Source organism: Leucopleurus acutus (assembly GCF_964270905.1).
Source record: "Leucopleurus acutus genome assembly, chromosome: 8".
Taxonomy (NCBI): Eukaryota; Metazoa; Chordata; class Mammalia; order Artiodactyla; family Delphinidae; genus Leucopleurus; species Leucopleurus acutus.
Window position 1 is genome coordinate 53,846,945 of NC_139151.1, and position 22,188 is coordinate 53,869,132.

Below are 22,188 nucleotides of genomic sequence, written 5' to 3' on the forward strand. Positions count from 1 at the left end.
TTTGGAGCAGCTGCAAATGGTTTAGTGATGCCAATCTCCTACAGTGACCTGGGGTCAAGGGAACCGTTGGTGTGCATGGGCTGTGAACTCTAATTATTCACAGAGGTTACAGTGGCCATTTCCTCCATTTCCTCTTGTTGGTGATGGTGTTGTTTGAAACAATCATAGATGAAAGTCGTAAAAATCAAATCTTTATTTTCAACTAAAAAGTCCCTGATCAGCAAAAGTTTAGTATCAGAGAGGCAATGTGGCATTTTCCTCACCAGCCACGCATAGTAAAATGGCTCGAGATGTGAAGTATTGAGTGTGAAGAAGAAAGCTTTGCAGTGTATGTGAAGATACCCTTTAGTGGTCCTCTTCTGAGAGCCAAGTTCACAGCCACTCTATGAGTCTTTTATGTGTGTTCTTTCCTCGTGCTCCAAAGATCCTTTGGGAAAATGAGTGAAGAAAAGTCAGTGAAAGGCACTAGTAAAAAGCCAATCACCTGGCCGTCTCCATCATACCCCCAGGTGGGGCTCAGCATCACTGCAAAGTCCGCTGTAATGGTAGCCAAGCAAAGCATCTTGAAGAGAAAACTGTCAGTCTTCTTGACCCAACTTGAGATTTCCAAACCCAATTTTTTCTTTAACATAGTTGAACAGAAAGGTTTTGATCTGAAATGGCACCATCTTTATGGGAAGCTTGATGAAAGAACACAGACTTTAAGGTCAGACAGACCTGACAGAATCTGCATTCCTCTGTTAGCTGTGTGAACTCACTCAAGGGACTTATCCTTTCCAAGCCTCAGCTTCACCAGTTGTGAAATGATGATAATAATGCCCACTTTCAAGATTGGTTGTGAGGGCCTCCCTGGTGGCGCAGTGGTTGAGAGTCCGCCTGCCGATGCAGGGGACACGGGTTCGTGCCCCGGTCCGGGAAGATCCCACATGCCGCGGAGCGACTGGGCCCGTGAGCCATGGCCGCTGAGCCTGCGCGTCCGGAGCCTGTGCTCCACAACGGGAGAGGCCACAACAGTGAGAGGCCCGCGTACCGCCAAAAAAAAAAAAAAAAGGTTGTGAGCACAGTGCTCAGTACCTAAAATGTACTCTATGAATATTAATGAATTTTCACTTCCTCATATGGAAAGTGAGAGGTAATAGGGATGGAGTTCTCAGTTATTCTCATCCCAGGTCTTGAAAAAACAACAATAATGCCTACTATTTATTTATTTATTTATTCATTTATTCATTCATTCATCCAAGAATTATGTATTGAGTACCTTTTATATGCTGGGTCCTGCTTTAGGCACTAAGAATACAAACAAGGTCCCTGTCCTCATGGAGCTTATATTCTAGCAGGAAAAGAGAGACAACAGTCAAGTAAACAAATAAACAAGATGATAAGTGAAAACAGTAAAATAGAATAATGTGGTAAAGATGGGAGGACCCATCAGAAAGGGTGATCAGGGAAGGCCTTGCTGGAATAATAACTTTTGAACTAAAACATGAGTCATAAATGGAACTAGCCCTACCAAGATTGGAGGGAAGAGCATTCCCAGCAAAGGGAACAGTCAGTGTGAGCACCCCAAGCCTGGTTTGAACTCAGTATGTTTGGAGAACAGAAGCAAATGTAATGGAACAGAGGAAGTAGGAAGGAATAGGGTTCAAGGTGAAATCAGAAAGAGGCAGGAAAGAGCAGATCATTCAACCAACACTCATTCACATTATTGAGCATCTACTATATGCTGGGCACTCTCCTAAAGTCTGGGGATACACCAGTGACTGAACAAAGTCCCTTCCTTCAGGGAGTGGATAGTCTGGTGAGGGCAGTCTCATGGGGTCCTTGCAGGCCCTGGAAGGAATTTGCATTTAAATATGTTACCGTGTTTGATCTTCAAGTATCTCTCTGAGACAGGTATTATTACCCTCATTTTATAGAGGAGAAAACAGAAGCATACAAGGTTATGTTATATAACCTACCTGAAATAGCATCATTTGTGGTAGGAGTTGGATGGTTAGCAGAAAAACAGAACTGAGTGCCCACCCGCTAGGTTGCATTGCTAGCAAGTGTAGAGCCTGGATTCAAAGCCTAGACCACCTGGCTCCAAGGACCTTCCCACACCAACATGTTCCTTCTGTTCCTCTCCAACGGAAAGGAAGAAAATTAGCCAGTAATTTAAGTAAAGCTGCAACAGACTTATCTAAGCCATTGTCCAGAAGTTGTCCCTCATGGGGCCAGGGTTTGAGGCAGCCACTTGTAATCCAGGGAGCGCAGACAGAGACCTGTCCCCAACACCCTGTTGGGGAGCACCAACATCCTTTCCCTTAGCAGCTCTGTAGCAGGAAGAGAAAGGGCCCCACCAAGGGGGCCACAGGGCAGAGGTCAAGGTCCAGAGGATGGGCAGCTCCAGCTCCTCCCCGCAGAGGCAGAAGCAGCAGCGTTCTGATGGCATAATCACAGGTATTGATCAGGCGGCAGAGAGATCCAGTGGCATTTCTCAAGCTCCAGGAAGTGCTGAAATGAATGAATAAGGGACAAGAAAATTCTATAAATTGGCTGTTCTGTTGGACGTTCATTTAATTAAGACATTCAGTCCTTCTAATGGAAAATGTGAGGAATGGAAATTACTGTTTTGGGCCATCTCATATAAAATAAAAGCAGGTCTTGAAAGCAGGGGGCCTTTTCATTGTATCGTCTTCAGGCTCAATTTAATTATGTGTTACAGGCCACCTTCAATAATAATTACGATTGTCTGCCTTTATGTAAAGCCTCTTTCTATCTTGGAGGCTAAAACTCTGGGGAGATGCCTACGGAGATTGCTCAAGTATCGTTTAGTGAAGGTGCTTGTTTCCCTATTTGTGCATTCAGCAGATGTTTATCAGGGACCTACTGTGTGTCAAGCCTCTGTCAGGTCCTGCAAGGGGTAGCGTGTGAATGAATGACAGTCTGTCTTCTCCCACAGAGCAGGAAAGAGGCCTCACACGTCCAGTCATGCATTCGTTTATTCGTTCAGCCAACGCTCCCTGCCCGTCTTCTCTCTACCAGTCCCCATGCCGGGGAAGCTGAGGTGAACTAGCGGCCAGACCTCCAGGGTGGTGGAATCGAGATCCCCAGTCTAGCTGTCTGACTCCACGACCCTGTCCTGACTCAGGCACTCCGAGGTCAAAGTAAGAGACAGGCTGTGCGTCAGCTCTTATGATGCAGGGGACACATTCTGTGATAGAGCTGTGCCAGAGTGTAACTGGGAGAAGAGCTGGGGAGACCAGGGAGGGCTTTATGAGGCGGCATTTGAGCAAGGCCTTGATAGAAGTAGTATCGAGCCGACATCTGAGCCCTAATTAATAATCTATTCCGTCTTATCTGTAAGACTCCAAAACTCCATTTTAAGTATCTTGCATGGTATAATAAATCTTTTTTATCCAGTTAGGTCAGGAAATTAGATTAATAAAGAGTGTGTACATGGATCACAGGTGTTCAAAGAACCAGACTAGAACAGCATACTCATCCCATGAAACTGTTGGACTGAAATGGATCTTCCAGTTGATGTCAAAGATGACTTGGGATCTGACAGCACTCAGCTTACTCACAGACCACAGATACAGTTAAGGGGACCAGGGCAGAGCCAGTTTGGGGGGCAGGGGGGTCTTGATTTTTGGCTCAGAAATTTGGGATGCCCTAGTAATATGTTACTGAAAAGGCCTAGAGGTTGATATTGGCAGATGTCCTATAAATGAGATGCTTCTATAAATGCCAGTAATTTTAAAAGTCCTCTTCCCCAAGGTGGCCATGCTTATGAGGCATTGCTTGGTTTGTCACAGCACTCTTCTGATTATGAAAATAATCCATGTTAATTATAAAAAAATCTTGGGAGTATAAAATGCATATAAAGAAGCAACTAAAATCACCTGTAATTCTACCTCCCAGAGATAGTCACTGTAAACACTTTTGTGAAATTCCTTCCTGTTCAAATTTCCAGCAGCCATGACGGGTTAAAAAGGACACCAGCCTCTCCCAGAGTTAAAGGGAGCAGAGCTGTGAGCTTCTCCAGGTGAGAGAGGCCTCAGGACAGACATTCCAGATCTTTACCCCAAGACGCTCCCTCCTTCCTGCAGCAGTCTCTCAGAGTCACTCCCTCACCTGGCTCTGAGGGGCACTCTGTACCTTTCCTTCCAGTCCAGGTGAAGTCACGCCACCACCCTCCGTTCAGCCAGACTGACCTTTCCTTATAACAACCTGATTCAGTACAAAGGAAGAAAAATGAGAAATCATGACAGGAAACAGGTTTCCAAACCCCTTAACTGCCTCTAAGAGAACCCAAAGGACTAATACAGCTCCACAGCCTTGCCCCACCGAGCTCAGGTCTGACGTATGTGGTCGAGACCCCTGCTTTTCTCGCCATCTTGGAAAGGGCTTCCGTTCCCCTTCCTCAGGCCTCAGCACCAAAGATTCAACTCTCCCAGAGCCCCTTGGCCCTTCCCCCAGAGTCGGTCTCAGGTCAAGGACTTGAGCAATTCATTCCAAAGACCTTCACCCACACCTCCTCTGTGGCAGACCGCACCAGGGACTATTACCATTGGGTGTAAAGCGTGCCGTGATCAGTACCAGCCACAGGGACAGAAGGAGTTGGCAGATGGCATAATCCATGCGGCATTCAAATCTGACCTTGAACAGAAAACTGCTCAGCAGAGGCCTGCCTAGTCTCACCTACCAAGTCTCACCTGAAACCATAGAAGCTGTGGGACCCCAGCATGCCATCAGGAAGCCAGGCCCAGCCGAAGGCATCACAAGAAGAGCAAGGATGGAATTGAACTTTCAGGCCTTTCATTTCACCATGATTAAAAGAGGACGGCTTTACCCCAGTATTAAAAGCCAAGCAGGAAAAAAAGCCCAGTGGGAGACATGAGGGAGACGTATACAGCTGAACCCACGCTATAAGCTCGAGCCTGAGTAGAAGTCAGAAATACTGGCGTCTGGGCGAAGAACTTTTTCCCCATTCACATGCAAGGGCAAAAAGGCTCTTTAAAACCTACCTTTTTACACGTCAGCCTCCCGTAATTATGAAATGTCAGTAGCCCGCTCCCCGCTGTCTCCCAATTACTCTGCAGCAGGTAAGAGAGCACACGTGATGGACACTTGCAAAGAGACAGTACGGAAATGCTCCCTGAAGACGGAGAATCAAGCGGTGGCTTGGAAGCAGACAGAGCTGAGTCTGAATTTCGACTCTACCACACTTAGCTGTGTGACCTGGAGCAGGTGACCTCACTTTTCTGAGCCTCCTCCAAAAAGGAGCTAATATGTACCTTTTAGACTAGTTGTGAAGATTAAATGAAAGAACGTATGAACATTGTGCGACTAGCACCATACGTGAACAGTATGCACGCCATAGTGTAGGTGGTGAATAATTTTAGGTGTTTCTTTTAGTCTCATCAGGAGAATGGGAAGGAGAATTAAGATTCAATTAGGATGCGTCAGAAAGACCACCCCAGAGTGAAGCTGTGAGTTTTGAGCACCACAGATACATAGCTGCCTCGTGCCAGATGTGAAGAAACCTAGATGTGAAGGGGTTGCTAGAGCCCATCTGTCTAGCCTGCTTATGTGGCAGCAGAATCCTGGTTGGAATTCAAAGTCCCCTTTTCCCAGGATCTGTAGCTTCCTGGATTAGGGTTAGGGTTATCTCCAGTGCTGCTCAGAAGAAACCTACAGTTCCTGGGGGCGGGGAGGGGGGTGCGGGCGGTGGTTGAGCCAGTATTCAAGCAAGCAGTTGGACTGCTCGCCTCTGGGAGTCACCCAGCTCTAAGACTCTGGGTCTCATATGGGCACCATCATCTCACCCTTCGTGGGTGACATAGTGACAGGGCACTTCCACATCTTGCTCACAGGAATCCTGGGTGGTGGGTAGGGCAGGGGTTATCATCTCCACTCTACAGAATTAGGAAAGGAAGATTCAGAGAGGTAAGTTGTTTGCCTACAGTTGAATATCAGCGGGTGGAGTGGTGTCCAAGGAGATGCAGGAGACGTGGAAATGTATCTGACCAGAAAGAAAAGCAGAACATGCAAAACCATGGCATAAGGTAGAACTTGCCGAGTTCCAGCAATGGCACAGTTATATTTCTGTTACTCAGAGCCACCCCTTGGATTTCAGGTACGACAGCTTTGGGCGCCTGACCAATGTGACCTTCCCTACTGGCCAGGTGAGCAGTTTCCGAAGTGATACAGACAGCTCAGTGCATGTCCGGGTAGAGACATCCAGCAAGGACGATGTCACCATAACCACCAACCTGTCTGCCTCAGGTGCCTTCTACACACTGCTGCAAGGTAAGCCAGGTGGGGGGTTGGGGTCTTGGAGACCATGGGGTGGGGAGACCCCTTTGAAAGAGGATGACACAAGAAACAAGCTGCTACTGCAGCTGCCCAAGAGCAGAAAAGCATAACAACTGGTTTCTCTCTGTGTTGCCACCTAATTTGCAAAACACACCAGCCCGAGCCCTGTAAATTCTCTCCCTCAAGCTTCAGAGTAATATTTCATTGTCTCATTCCATTATCAGCAGAACAAAGGGTAGAGAATCCATTAGCTGCTAATCCAGGTGACCTCGCTATCCTGCCATTCTAATGGCTCCCGGATTAAAGACTGACTCTCACTCTGGTGCAGATGAGGACAAGGGACAAGAATAATTACACCTAATTATGAAAGGGATTTGGGCGTGGAGAAGGCCTCCCTGAATCTCAGGTGAGAGCGCTTTGTTACTCTCCTAGGATTCTGTAAAGAAGAGCCCCTTCTCTGTGTCCATCAAATAATCCCTGATATAAGTTGATCTTTTCGCTTCAGATAAATCACGAGGATGAAACCTCGCTGTGAACTGTCTGCCTCAGTTGTTCTCATGGTCCCTGGTGACCCAGAATGGACCTTGCAGCTTTGTTGGACTTAGTAAGCATGAGAAAAAAGAAGCCATCACTAGGGAAAGCCTTGCTTGATGGTTTTTCCCAGCCTCCAGATAGCTTTCCATACTCCCCAAAGCTTTGACACAAAGTAGTAAAAACAGCCTTGGCCTGGGATTCAGAGTCCCAAATTCTAGTCCTAACTCTGCCACCCCATCACCATGGCCCTCAAGTTTCTACTCTGGGAAAAGAAAGCAAGTTGAAGCCACATTGAATGGTGCAGGGCAGTGCAAAGAGCAGCAGTTCTAGGGCAGACACACTGGGACCCCTGTGCCTGCTATACCAGCTCCAACCTGTGTGAATTGGGTGGAGTCACTCTTCTCCGATCCTCAGTTTCTGGGTCTGGGAAATGGGGCTGAATTACAATTCCTGCTTCCTAGGTATGCTCAGCCAATTTCTTTCTTTTATTTTTTTTTACTCTTTCAATTTCCAATTTTTTTTGAATTTTATTTTTTTATACAACAGGTTCTTATTAGTTATCCACTTTATACATATTAGTGTAGACATGTCAATCCCAATCTCCCAATTCATCACACCACCACCCCTACCCCCGCCCCCGCCACTTTTCCCCCTTGGTATCCATACGTTTGTTCTCTACATCTGTGTCTCTATTTCTGCCCTGCAGACTAGTTCATCTGTACCATTTTTCTATGTTCCACATATATGTGTTAATATACGATATTTGTTTTTCTCTTTCTGACTTATTTCACTCTGTATGACAGTCTCTAGATCCATCCACGTCTCTACAAATGACCCAATTTTGTTCCTTTTTTATGGCTGAGTAATATTCCATTGTACATATGTACCACATCTTTATCCATTTGACAGTCGATGGGCATTTAGGTTGCTCCCATGTCCTGGCTATTGTAAATAGTGCTTCAACGAACATTGGGGGCATGTGTCTTTTTTTTTTTTTTTTTTAACATCTTTATTGGAGTATAATTGCTTTACAATGGTATGTTAGTTTCAGCTTCACAACAAAATGAATCAGTTATATATATACATATATTCCCATATCTCTTCCCGCTTGCGTCTCCCTCCCTCCCACCCTCCCTATCCCACCCCTCCAGGCGGTCACAAAGCACCGAGCTGATCTCCCTGTGCTATGCGGCTGCTTCCCACTAGCTAACTACCTTACTTTTGGTAGTGTATATAGCATGTGTCTTTTTGAGTTATGGTTTTCTCTGGGTATATGCCCAGTAGTGGGATTGCTGGGTCATATGGTAATTCTATTTTTAGTTTTTTTAAGGAACTTCCATACTGTTCTCCATAGTGGCTGTATCAATTTAGATTCCCACCAGCAGTGCAAGAGGGTTCTCTTTTGTCCAGTTTGTAGATTTTCTGATGACACCCATTCTAACTGGTGTGAGGTGATACCTCATTGTAGTTTTGATCTGCATTTCTCTAATAATTAGTGATGTTGAGCAGCTTTTCATGTGCTTCTTGGCCATCTGTATGTCTTCTTTGGAGAAATGTCTATTTAGGTCTTCTGCCCATTTTTTGATTGGGTTGTTTGTTTTTTTAATATTGAGCTGCATGGGCTGTTTATATGTTTTGGAGATTAATCCTTTGTCCGTTGATTCACTTGCAAATAATTTCTCTCATTCTGAGGGTTGTCCTTTCGTCTTGTTTATAGTTTCCTTTGCTATGCAAAAGCTTTTAAGTTTCATTAGGTCACCTTTGTTTATTTTTGTTTTTATTTCCATTACTCTAGGAGGCAGATCAAAAAAGATCTTGCTGTGATTTATGTTAAAGAGTGTTCTTCCTTTTTTTTTCCTCTAAGAGTTTTATAGTGTCCAGTCTTACATTTAGGTCTCTAATCCATTTTGAGTTTAGTTTTGTGTATGGTGTTAGGGAGTGTTCTAATTTCATTGTTTTACATGTAGCTGTCCAGTTTTCTCAGCACCGCTTATTGAGGAGACTGTCTTTTCTCCATTATATATCCTTAACTCCTTTGTCATAGATTAGTTGACCATATAGGTGCATGGGTTCATCTCTGGGCTTTCTATCCTGTTCCATTGATCTGTAATTCTGTTTTTGTGCCAGTACCATATTGTCTTGATGACTGTAGCTTTGTAGTATAGTCTGAAGTCAGGGAGCCTGATTCCTCCGGCTCCAGTTTTTTCCCTCAAGACCACTTTGGCTATTTGGGGTCTTTTGTGTCTCCATACAAATTTTAAGATTTTTTGTTCTAGTTCTAAAAAATTCCATTGGTAATTTGATAGGAATTGCATTGAATCTGTAGATTGCTTTGGGTAGTGTAGTCATTTTCACAATGTTGATTCTTCCAATCCAAGAACATGGTATATCTCTCCATCTGTTTGTATCATCTTTCATTTCTTTCATCAGTGTCTTACCGTTTTCTGCATACAGGTCTTTTGTCTCCCTAGGTAGGTTTATTCCTAGGTATTTTATTATTTTTGTTGCAATGGTAAATGGGAGTGTTTCTTTCATTTCTCTTTCAGATTTTTCATCATTAGTGTATAAGAATGCAAGAGATGTCTGTGCATTAATTTTGTATCCTGCAACTTTACCAAATTCACTGATTAGCTCTAGTAGTTTTCTGGTGGCATCTTTAGGATTCTCTATGTATAGTATCATGTCATCTGCAAACAGTGACAGTTTTACTTCTTTTTTTCCAGTTTGGATTCCTTTTATTTCTTTTTCTTCTCTGATTGCTGGGGCTAGGACTTCCAAAACTATGTTGAATAATAGTGGTGAGAGTGGACATACTTGTCTCATTCCTGATCTTAGAGGAAATGCTTTCAGTTTTTCACCATTGAGAATGATGTTTGCCGTGGGTTTGTCGTATATGGCCTTTATTATGTTGAGGTAGTTTCCCTCAATGCCCACTTTCTGGAGAGTTTTTATCATAAATGGGTGTTGAATTTTGTCAAAAGCTTTTCCTGCATCTACTGAGATGATCATATGGTTTTACTTCTTCAATTTGTTAACATGGTGTATCACATTGATTGATTTGCGTATATTGAAGAATCCTTGCATCCCTGGGATAAATCCCACTTGATCATGGTGTATGATCCTTTTAATGTGCTGTTGGATTCTGTTTGCTAGTATTTTGTTGGGGATTTTTGCATCTATATTCATGAGTGATATTGGTCTGTAATTTTCTTTTTTTGTAGTATCTCTGTCTGGTTTGGTATCAGGGTGATGGTGGCCTCATAGAATGAATTTGGGAGTGATCCTTCCTCTGCAGTTTTTTGGAAGAGTTTGAGAAGGACGGGTAGCTCTTCTCTAAATGTTTGATAGAATTCACCTGTGAAGCCATCTGGTCCTGGACTTTTGTTTGTTGGAAGATTTTTAATCACAGTTTCAATTTCATTACTTGTGATTTGTCTGTTCATGTTTTCTATTTCTTCCTGGTTCAGTCTTTGAAGGTTATACATTTCTAAGAATTTCTCCATTTCTTCCAGGTTGTCCATTTTATTGGCATAGAGTCGCTTGTAGTAGTCTCTTAGGATGCTTTGTATTTCTGTGGTGTCTGCTGTAACTTCTCCTTTTTCATTTCTAATTTTATTGATTTGAGTCCTCTCCCTGTTTTTCTTGATGAGTCTGGCTAATGGTTAATCAATTTTGTTTATCTTCTCAAAGAATCAGCTTTTAGTTTTATTGATCTTTGCTGTTATTTTCTTTGTTTCTATTTCATTTATTTCTGCTGTGATCTTTATGATTTCTTTCCTTCTACTAATTTGGGGTTTTGTTTGTTCTTCTTTCTCTAGTTCCTTTAGGTGTAAGGTTAGATTGTTTATTTGAGATGTTTGTTGTTTCTTGAGGTAGGATTTATTGCTGTAAACTTTCCTCTTAGAACTGCTTTTGCCTCATCACATAGGTTTTTGATTGTCGTGTTTTCATTGTCATTTGTCTCTAGGTATTTTTTGATTTCCTCTTTGATTTCTTCAGTGATCTCTTGGTTATTTAGTAACGTATTGTTTAGCCTCCATGTGCTTTTGTTTTTTATGTTTTTTTTCGCTTTAATTGATTTCTAATCTCATAGCGTTGTGGTCAGAGAAGATGCTTGATATGATTTCAATTTTCTTAAATTTACCAAGGCTTGATTTGTGACCCAAGATGTGATCTATCCTGGAGAATGTTCCGTGCACACTTGAGAAGAAAGTGTAATCTGCTGTTTTTGGATGGAATGTCCTATAAATATCAATTAAATCGATCTGGTCAATTGCATCATTTAAAGCTTGTGTTTCCTTATTAATTTTCTGTTTGGATGATCTGTCCATTGGTGTAAGTGAGGTGTTAAAGTCCCCCAGTATTATTGTGTTACTGTCAATTTCCCCTTTTAGAGCTGTTAGCAGTTGCCTTATGTATTGAGATGCTCCTATGTTGGGTGCATATATATTTATAATTGTTATATCTTCTTGGATTGATCCCTTGATCATTATGTAGTGTCCTTCCTTGTCTCTTGTAACATTCTTTATTTTAAAGTCTATTTTATCTGATATGAGTATTGCTATTCCATCTTTCTTTTGATTTCCATTTGCATGGAAATTTCCATCCCCTCACTTTCAGTCTGTATGTGTTCCTAGGTCTGAAGTGGGTCTCTTGTAGACAGCATATTTATGGGTCTTGTTTTTGTATCCATTCAGCGAGCTTGTGTCTTTTGGTTGGAGCATTTAATCCATTCACGTTTAAGGTAATTATCGATATGTATGTTCCTATTACCGTTTTCTTAATTGTTTTCGTTTGTTTTTGTAGGTCCTTTTCTTCTCTTGTGTTTCCCACTTAGAGAAGTTCCTTTAGCATTGGTTGTAGAGCTGGTTTGGTGGTGCTGAATTCTTTTAGCTTTCGCTTGTCTGTAAAACTTTTGATTTCTCCGTTGAATCTGAATGAGATCCTTGCTGGGTAGAGTAATCTTGGTTGTAGGTTTTTGCCTTTCATCACTTTAAATATGTCATACCACTCCCTTCTGGCTTGTAGAGTTTCTGCTGAGAAATCAGCTGTTAACCTTATGGGAGTTCCCTTTTATGTTATTTGTCATTTTTCCCTTGCTGCTGTCAATAATTTTTCTTTGTCCTTAATTTTTGCCAGTTTGATTACTGTGTGTCTCGGCGTGTTTCTCCTTGGGTTTATCTTGTATGGGACTCTCTGCGCTTCCTGGACTTGGGCATCTATTTCCTTTCCCATGTCAGGGATGTTTTCGACTATAATCTCTTCAAATATTGTCTCGGGTCCTTTCTCTCTCTCCTCCTTCTGGGACCCCTATAATGTGAATGTTGTTGCGTTTAATGTTGTCCCAGAGGTCTCTTAGGCTGTCTTCATTTCTTTTCATTCTTTTTTCCTTATTCTGTTCTGCAGCAGTTCATTCCACCATTCTCTCTTCCAGGTCACTTATCCATTTTTCTGCCTCAGTTATTCTGTTATTGATTCCTTGTAGTATATTTTTCATTTCAGTTATTGTATTGTTCATCTCTGTTTGTTTGTTCTTTAATTCTTCTAGGTCTTTGTTAAACATTCCTTGCATCTTCTCGATCTATGCCTCCATTCTTTTTCTGAGGTCCTGGATCATCTTCACTATCATTATTCTGAATTCTTTTTCTGGAAGGTTGCCTATCTCCACTTCATTTAGTTGTTTTTCTGGGGTTTTATCTTGTTTCTTCATCTGGTACATAGCCCTTTGCCTTTTCATCTTGTCTATCTTTCTGTGAATGTGGTTTTTATTCCACAGGCTGCAGGATTGTAGTTCTTGCTTCTGCTGTCTGCCCTCTGGTGGATGAGGCTGTGTAAGAGGCTTGTGCAAGTTTCCTGATGGGAGGGACTGGTGGTGGGTAGAGCTGGGTGTTGCTCTGGTGGGCAGAGCTCAGTAAAACTTTAATCGCTTGACTGCTGATGGGTGGGGCTGGGTTCCCTCCCTGTTGGTTGTTTGGCCTGAGGCAACCCAACACTGGAGCCTACCTGGGTTCTTTGGTGGGACCAGTGGCGGACTCTGGGAGGACTCACACCAAGGAGTACTTCCCAGAACTTCTGCTGCCAGTGTCCTTGTACTCACGGTGAGACACAGCCACCCACCGCCTCTGCAGGAGACCCTCCAACACTAGCAGGTAGGTCTGGTTCAGTCTCCTGTGGGGTCACTGCTCCTTCCCCTGGGTCCCGATGCACACACTACTTTGTGTGTGTCCTCCAAGAGTGGAGTCTGTGTTTCCCCCAGTCCTGTTGAAGTCCTACAATCAAATCCCACTAGCCTTCAAAGTCTGATTCTCTAGGAATTCCTCCTCCCGTTGCTGGACCCCCAGGTTGGGAAGCCTGATGTGGGGCTCAGAACCTTCACTCCAGTGGGTGGCCTTCTGTGGTACAATTGTTCTCCAGTTTGTGAATCACCCACCCAGCAGTTATGGGATTTGATTTTATTGTGATTGCACCCCTTCTGCTGTCTCATTGCGGCTTCTCCTTTGTCTTTGGATGTGGTGTATCTTTTTTGGTGAGTTCCAGTGTCTTCCTGTCGATGATTGTTCAGCAGTTAGTTGTGATTCCAGTGCTCTCGCAAGAGGGAGTGAGAACACGTCCTTCTACTCCACCATCTTGAACCAATCTCCTCTCAGTTTCTTTAGACAAGATACATAGAGTGACCAGCATGGACCAGGCACATAGTATTGCTTAGAAAGTACTTGTTGGATTAATTAATTAACAGGCATTTTGATTCACCGGAAGAAAATAACCATATATTTTCACAACCATTTTTCTTCCCAAATGTGGTTCTGTGCCTTTACCAAAGCTCAAAGGACAATAGCAGTTCTCAGTCAAAGAAAGAGAAATCAAGCCCTGGAATTCCTTCCCCACCAAGCACCTTTAGCGATGGGTTGGGACAGACCCTAGGTGTTTATGCTCTGGCTGGGTTATTGGCAAGAAAAGGTACCAGTTCCAAACCAGCCAGGGTTCTGCCTGACCAAGAACAGCAGTGCAGCTGATGACATGCAGACATCGTATCCTTCAAGCCTGTTTTCTTCCCTGTGGTTAAGAATTGTCTCCTCTGCTCCATACGTCTAAGCCGGCTTTCAGCATTTTTCTCAAAGTTAATGCAGGCCTTCCAATATTTAGACAACTTTTTAAATTCAGAAGTGCCACATCTCCTCAGTTTTAAAATGTACCATCGATTTAATAACAACTTTTCAGGTGGGGGGGTGGGGAGAGACACTGCTCAAAATCCATATAAGGACTTAAGACACATTCCAATTTCAGAAACACTAAAACGTGAAAAGGGAAAGTACATCTCAGTATCCAGGAAACGTGGTACCTCTTTTTCTCCTTTGGGACCTGTGCCAAGCTCTCCTTTCGTACCAGGCTCAGATCCTCAGTTTTGCAGCCACCTCAGTAGCGTCTTCGTGAAAAGCTCTTTTGGTTTCATCTTACGTCTGAACTATGGGAAGCAATAAGAAGTAGCTACTAATGAACAACAGCCTTGGGAAGTCACAGCTCCCATTAAACGGGGACCGTTTGAGATGGGCCTCGACAGATGCTGCTCCATCCAAAGTCACCATTAAAGGACATTATGTAGAGTCAGCAAGGAGCAGCTTCAGAAGATAAATTGACACCGGCCTTTTCACTGTTCAAAGGAAGTAAAATACAGATTGTCAGTGAATGATGCATAGCAAGTTTGAGGCAGATTGTAGAATTCTGCGTGCGCGAGAGAGAAAGGGAGAAAGATGGGGGCAGGGGGGTGGGAGAGAGGGAGGCTGATCTGATGCCATCCTAGCAGGGAAGATTCAGTGAGGGTTACCTACAAAAACCACATCCTCATTGCTTGACATAGCCTAGTATATATCTCGTTCCATCCAGCAAATATTTACTGAGCACATGCAATAATAATAATGATAGCTAATATTTTGAGCACTTAGTATGAAGCATATTTTTAGTGTTTTACATTCATCATCCTTTTTAATCCTCACAACAACCTTCTGAGATATTATTAATATCTCCATTTTCCAGATGAAGATAATAGGCATTGAGAGGTTAGGTAGCTTATCCAAAGTCACCCAACTAGTAGGGTATTTGGACCCAGACAAATACGCTCTAGAAAACATTCTGTTAAGCACTGATCTAAAAGTAAGGGGGACCTATTGAAGGACCACGATCGGTACTAGAAAAGTTCACTCTGACAGGTGTGTGAAATGGGGCGGTGAAGATAGAGGAGAGATGACTAGAGATAGATGTGACAGTGACCAGCACAGCGCCAGGCACACACAACTAGTAATAGCTAACATTTACGTAACACGCACTAGATGTGCAGTACTGCTCTCAGCTCTTCATATTCATCTTCCTGCTTAATCCTGTGAGGTAACAGTACAATTAGTATCCCCAGTGTACAGATGAAGAAACAGAGGCATGAGAGCTTAAGGAATTTGCCCAAGGTCTTGCAGGAAGAGAGCAGCAGAGCTGGGACTTGAACCCAGGCAGCCTGGCTCCAGAGTCCACGCTCTTAATCTCTGTGCAATAGTGCCTTTCACGGTAGGCACTTAGGTATTTGAGAATTCATTCACTCACAGAGTGGTGAACCCCCCTACCCCTCAGCTGCAGGACCACTAATGAGACCAATAAAGAGGCTAAGGGAGGGGGAGGCATTTGTTCCAACCAGAGGAACAAGGGAAGCTTCTGGGAAGAGACGACGTTTAAGCAGAGTCTTGAAGGAAGGGCTTGGGCTAGCACTTATTAAGCATAGGGGCAGTGCAGGAGAAGCAACAGCCAAGGAAGGGCAAGAGGCAGGTGACTGCGGCGCAAACTCAAATGTTTCCATGTTCAGAAAAGAACACAGTGTGCATTTTACAGCTGAAATTTACTTTTTCTCCAGAAGGTTCTGTTAGCTAAAAGATCCTAACCAAAATGTTTTAATCAGATTTAAAATCTCAAACTCAAGCCTGTTTTTAAATCATTGTCATATACACATATATGACATATACACACATATATGTATATATAACAGCAATTTAAAACACACACACATATATATATATATATTTGGCATTCTGTCACTGATATACATATTGTACGTATTTTTCACCTTGTTGCAAAGAGTGTTATTACCCTAGTGGGAGAGGCTTAAAAATGTTCAACCCTGTGCTCTAGTAATCCTACATTTAGGAGTCTGTCTTGATTAAATAACCCCAAATGAAGACATTGATTTATCCAAAATGTATATTTTTAATAAAGATATAATTCACATACTATAACATCCACCCTATTAAAGAGTATAATTCAGCAGTTTTTAGCATATCTACAAAGTTGTACAACCGTTACCACTAATTCCAGAAATTTTTTTATCAGCCCCCAAAAGAAACCCCATACCCGTTAGCAATCGCACCCCATTCTCCCTTTCCCTCACTAATCTACTTTCTGTCTCTATGAGTTGGCCTGTCCTGGGCATTTCATATAAATGTACTGATGCATACAATATCTGGCCTTTCGAGTCTGCCTTCTTTCACTTAGCATAATGTTTAGAATGTATTTATCTGCAGTGTTACCTGTAATTATGCATAGCTGGAAATAATCAGAATATCTCTTTGAGGGCTGGTTAAATAAATTCTGGTATTTCCAGGCAATGGAATAACATGCAGTCATTAAGAAAAACGTTTATGGAGATATTCAACGATATAATACAATGATCAGTGAAAAACCTCCGTAAGCAACCATTTTTAACTGTACATGTATTCAGAAATACACTAAAATCTAGGAATATACCAAAATATTTACAGTGGTTTCCTTTGGGTATTGAACTCATGGACCTCCATGTATTTTCCTGGTTTTCTTCAATGACAGTGTTTTGTTTCTGTAGTCAGAAGCATAAACACATTTAAACACCACACCACTGCCTCTGCTGTACACACACCTCCCTCCGTCCTCCACCCTCCTGAGCAGAGTCCATCCCTCTTGTCTCCCTCAGACCAGGTCCGCAACAGCTACTACATCGGGGCCGACGGCTCCCTGCGGCTGCTGTTGGCCAACGGCATGGAGGTGGCCCTGCAGACGGAGCCCCACCTGCTGGCCGGGACCGTCAACCCCACCGTGGGCAAGCGGAACGTCACGCTGCCCATCGACAACGGCCTCAACCTGGTGGAGTGGCGGCAGCGCAAGGAGCAGGCTCGCGGCCAGGTCACCGTCTTCGGGCGCCGGCTTCGGGTGAGCAAGGCCTCCAGCAGGTCTCAGCCCCTGGGGGTGGTTGGATCCTGGGGGGAAAGAAGGAGGAGGCATCTGAGAACTGGGCTCTTCTTGAAACCGTCCCGGGGAGAAGGTGTTCCTGGGCCTCAGTTTCTTCATCTGCAAAGGGGAAAGTAAATTAAGCGACTACCCCCAACAAGAGGCTCGTGTATCTTTTCAGTTGTGCTAGTGAAACGATCACTGGCTTTGATGTTAGTCACGCTTCCGGCCTCTATTATTCCCTGAGTGAATTTGGGCAGATCCGCAATCTCGTAAAGCCTCAATTTCATTATCCATAAAATGGGGGAGATCAAACCAATTTACAAGTTGCTACAAGGATTAGAAATAATACATAGAGTGCCCTATACAGAGTCTGGCACATAATAAGTGGTCAGTAATACCTATTCTAGTTGTCCTTTTATTGTTATTCTTATTACTGTTATTGTTACTACTGGTGCTAACATGTACCAAGAGTCAGTTTAGCTCTTTGGAACCTAAGCCACATTCTCCTTCCAGGCAGAGTTATCCTTCCTAAGACAGCAGAACGACCCCACCGTAGCTGTCACGGCCAGGGAGTTGGCATCTACAGTGTGGCATCTCAGAGCACTTCTCAGTGTGTGGATGCCCTGAACCAGCCCTTTTTCTGCCTGACTCCCATGTCTCTATAGTGTGGCCTCTGCCCCAGATTGCCCAGCTTCTTTTCCCTCCAACTTCAGAAAGGAAGGCAATGGGGAGAGTGACCTGGCTTTCAGCACAGTGCCTTGCAGACCACAGGTGCTCCACGGAGACTTGCTGAGCTGCAGGGTACCACAGGACTGAGCCACATGCTCCTGACTCCTAAAAGCCACAGAAGCATCCTCATGCAACACGGCCAGCGCTGTCTTGAGCCCCCTGCCCTTTCTCACAAAGAAAGTTCACTTCAGCCCCTGATTCATGCATGGGATAACCAAGGTCCAGAGAGAAAAGGAATTTTTCCTGATTCACACAGCTGGGCAGCAGTAATGACTAGAAATAGGCACCCTGTCTCATAGTGTCATTCTCACAACAGATACAGAAACAGTAAGTTACTTATTCAATGTCACACAACTAGAGCCCAGACAACAAGGTTTCCTGTGTTCCTCAACAGTCAAGAACTCAAGCAACTATCTAATGTGGGAAACAGCCTTCCACGGGCTCCCCAGAGAAGGCCTAGCTTTCTTTGTTCTCTGTGGGACACCATCCATGGCCTCACTGAGCCCCCTGTGTGAATTCTCCAGGAGCCCTTCATACACATCTGAGGCAGTGAGCTAAGAAAGTTTGACCAGGGTTTATTCCTGCCTGGGCCACATGTGTAGCCCTGAGCAGCTCCTCTGAGCCTCAGATTCCTCTGCAGAAACCAGATGATACATTTGAAGCACCTAGCCCAGCGCTGGAAGACCCCAGGTGCTCAATAAATGGCAGTAATTAGTGCTATTAGGATTTCCTCTCTGCCGTGTAAACTGGACCAAAAGTTCCCCAGGCACTAACTGGTCCCTCTCCTAGCCTGAGATGAATGACAATCCAGTCAGGCGGCCGCATCTCCGAGTCCTCCCAAAATAAATGGCCACCCACAGTGGCGGCATGTGGAATTAGAATGTTAGCCGGGTGCACCTCCCCATAATGGAGCTCATTTTTTATACAACTGGGAACTTTTTTTTAAGAAAGAAAGATGTAAAGTAATCTCATTGCCGCCACTGCTGAGCACAGGAGGCATTAGGTGGTTCCCCAGTGAGCTGCTTAATTCAATTTTATTCATTTTGCAGCAGAGGTGTAGATCCTCTTCACTGGGGGCCCTCCAGGAGGTGAGGGGGGCGGCTGGCTTGGTGGTACCACCTTGGGGGGAGGGCCCCCATCACTGTTGGCGGTGCAGACCCCACATCTTCCCCTGCCCTCTCTGCAAAGAGCACAGCTTCAGCCTCCAACGCCTCTGATTTTTCATGGGAATTGTCTGCCACACTGTTTTTGCTCCTGCAATTGTATTTGATTACCCCTGGGAAGGCAACCTTATTTTAACCAGGCCATTCACAGCTAAAGTCGTCTCAGCACCATCATTATAAATCTTGATTTTCAAGGCTTTAGAATTTGTTTGGGGAGAAGGGGGAGACACACATGTCTCTACTTCCTCTGAGAATGACCGCGATCATCTGCTGTCATTTAATGGAAATAACTGCAGCCATTAACTCAGTACCTTCTATATGCCCAGCGCTCCGCTAGGTAATTTACTGAGGTGTCTTCAATCCTCACAACAGCCCTGCTGTTTCACAGGGGAAGAAATTGAGACTCAGAGAGGGAAAGGCACTGGCCCAAGGTCACACAGAAAAAAGTCGGTCACAGAGTTGAGGCTGGACTCCTGGCCTGATACCTAGACTTGAGCCCTTTTCTACCACACAGGGCCCCAGAGGGCCTTTCATTACCTTAATCCACATGTGCGGGTTGGCATCATATGTCCTGCATCGTCTGCTCTTCTCTTGGGGCTTCTTACCTACTTGTCAAACTTAACCAGTAACTAATGGAAGAGTCCGAAAATGTGCCCAAATGCCCCACCAGGCCCAGCACCACTTAGAGGGAACCAGCATTCTAGCTTCAGAGTACCTGGCAGTGTTTCAGGGACAACTGGCGCCCCTAAGGGGTGGATTCAAATATAGAAACAGGCCTCTGAAGTATATTTCATAACTAAAATATGAGAAACCTTGGTTTACTGCTACCCCTGTGGGACCCCTGGATTTCTGACTCTGAAACTGAATTGCGTGCTGACCTAGCAGCCCAGGTAGAGACCATACGGTGGGCTCCTGAGTCTAGAGGAAGGAGGAAAATGTTCCAAAACCTAGGACACTGTCTCCTGGCAACCCCCCCGTCAGAGAAGCCGTCCCAGACTCCAACACACACTGCCTCCCAGGGCCTCCAGGAAGAAGAAGATGTCTTGGGAGCTAACTGAGGTGACCAAGAAGCCCTAATTGTGGTGGCAGAGGGCAGGAGAGACCCCAGAGGGGACGGGGAGTCCAAAGCCCTAAGAAGGGCTGGACTTGCTAAGAGGACCACACATCATATGTTGGCACGTTGCAATGGTGAGAGTCAGATCCAGACTCGGTCACTCACCAGCCATGGGACCTGGAGCCCGTCCCTGACTGTGGTCTCCCTGGTATCAAACACGAGTGCAAACACTGGCACATAATAAATGGGGTCAGGCACTGATTTGCTGGGCCCACGTGGCCTCTCCCTTTTCAGGAGGGAGTCAAGAAGGATCTGCCTTTCTATCCTCATTAGGAGAATCATATTAGGAAATGATGTAATCGTTTCTGCTGCTCTTTACCCAGCATCTGCATTGTCTTTATCCTCACATCAGCCCTATATACTTGGCATGATTATTCCCATTTTACAGATAAGGAAACTTCACAGAGCTGACAAGGACAGAGCCAGGACCCAAACCCTTGTCTGTTGACACCCACGACCTGTGCTCCCTCCTCTCCTCGGGAGCTTCTCAGACCAAGTTCTCAATGTCTAGATTAACTCTCTCTTTCCTCCTACCCCTTCCCCAGGTTCACAACCGGAACCTCCTGTCTCTGGACTTTGACCGTGTGACACGCACAGAGAAGATCTATGACGACCACCGCAAGTTCACCCTCCGCATCCTGTATGACCAGGCCGGGCGGCCCAGCCTCTGGTCACCTAGCAGCAGGCTGAACGGTGTCAACGTGACCTACTCCCCAGGGGGCCACATTGCTGGAGTCCAGAGGGGCATCATGTCTGAGAGGATGGAATACGATCAGGCGGGTCGCATCACATCTAGGATCTTTGCTGACGGGAAGACCTGGAGCTACACGTACTTAGAGAAGGCAGGTGTCTGTCGCCCTCCGTCACTGGCCTTGCCATATAGCAGCTCCATCACTGTGGCTCAGCCCATGGCCAGGCCCAGCCTGCTGACCTCGGTGGGATGGGTCTGACCCATGTGGTCTCCAAAAGGAAATGTTCAGGAAAATCCACATCAGCGTGCCAGGGGGTCCCGGGTGGTGTATGGATGGATTATGGCGATGGGGTGGTAAGTGGGGGGGCCTGGGGCAGGAGCATGTGAAAGTCCCACCCAATAGGCTGGAGCTAGACCCGAACACTATCTGGACTTACACAGCAGGATTTCGGGTCCAGACCCAGGCAGGGGTCTGCTCCCAGGTCTAGGGCTCTTGGTGTGATCTGGTCACAGAGAATAAGGCAAAAGCCTGGGGATTAGTATTAAGCAAGAGGTGCTTAATCCTGAGCTTCAAGTGCTAGGTGTGGCCTTAGTATGTCCCTTCTGCTTCAGGTCAGGATTCAGTTCATCCCAGGGACTTGGAATCAGAAAGGGCCTGAAATCAAGAGTTGGTCCCAAATAAGAGAAAATGCTAATAACTTTGATGCCCAGATGGCTTTAGGCCTTTTATCTACTGACTTATTCCTGAAACAGTCTGTATTTCATGCCCCAGTTCTGATACCCAGATCTTTACGTAACGTTTTGCTCCTGGTCACCTGTCCAGGGCCCAGGCTCTGATTGATCTGTGATCTGTCTCCCCTACCCTGTGCAGTGTTCACATCTCCGAGAGCAGCATTTTGTGGTAGTGCTAAGAGAGACCTTGGAGGTCATCCAACATACTGAAAAATCCAACCCAGAGGGAAAGAACTTGCCCAGGGCCACACAATGAGTCCATTATTAGAAACCAGGTTTCCCCATTCCCGTCACAGCCCACCCCACCCCGGGGTGGACGTATGACCTGTTACCACATAAACAATTATGCAAAACCGTAAATGTCCTTCTCAGACGTGTCTTTATCCTGTAGGCCATAGGGAGTCAACGGACGTTGTTTAGCAGGCAGTAGACGTTGTCAGGCTGTGTTTTAGGATAATTATTCTTGCTTGAGTAGGAAGGTTGATCTGAGAAGGAATCTGGCACAAGGAAGCCAGAAGAGAGGCTGCTGCAAATACTTGAGGCCAGTGCTCCCAACCCCATCCCATGCTGAAATCATCCTTCTTGTACCCTACAAAGGGGCAAACAGACAAGGCTGCTCACTATAGGAAGGCAAATGGCCTGAGTGTTCTGGGGCCCCAGGCCCTGCCAGGGCCAAGGGCAGAGAGAAA

The 22,188-nt window shown here is 44.9% G+C and overlaps 1 protein-coding gene across 4 annotated transcripts in view; it reads left to right on the top strand.

The window, feature by feature from the left end:
- TENM4 (teneurin transmembrane protein 4) overlaps window positions 1-22,188 on the top strand; it is a gene marked incomplete at both ends in the record, with an annotated part of 385,043 nt that overhangs the window by 352,307 nt on the left and 10,548 nt on the right. For all 4 annotated transcript variants that reach the window (XM_082844520.1, XM_082844521.1, XM_082844522.1 and 1 more), the window contains 3 exons: window positions 6,122-6,294; window positions 16,814-17,049; window positions 20,622-20,918. In XM_082844520.1, coding sequence (XP_082700646.1) covers window positions 6,122-6,294; window positions 16,814-17,049; window positions 20,622-20,918 — 706 coding nt within the window. The remainder of the gene's footprint in view (window positions 1-6,121; window positions 6,295-16,813; window positions 17,050-20,621; window positions 20,919-22,188) is intronic.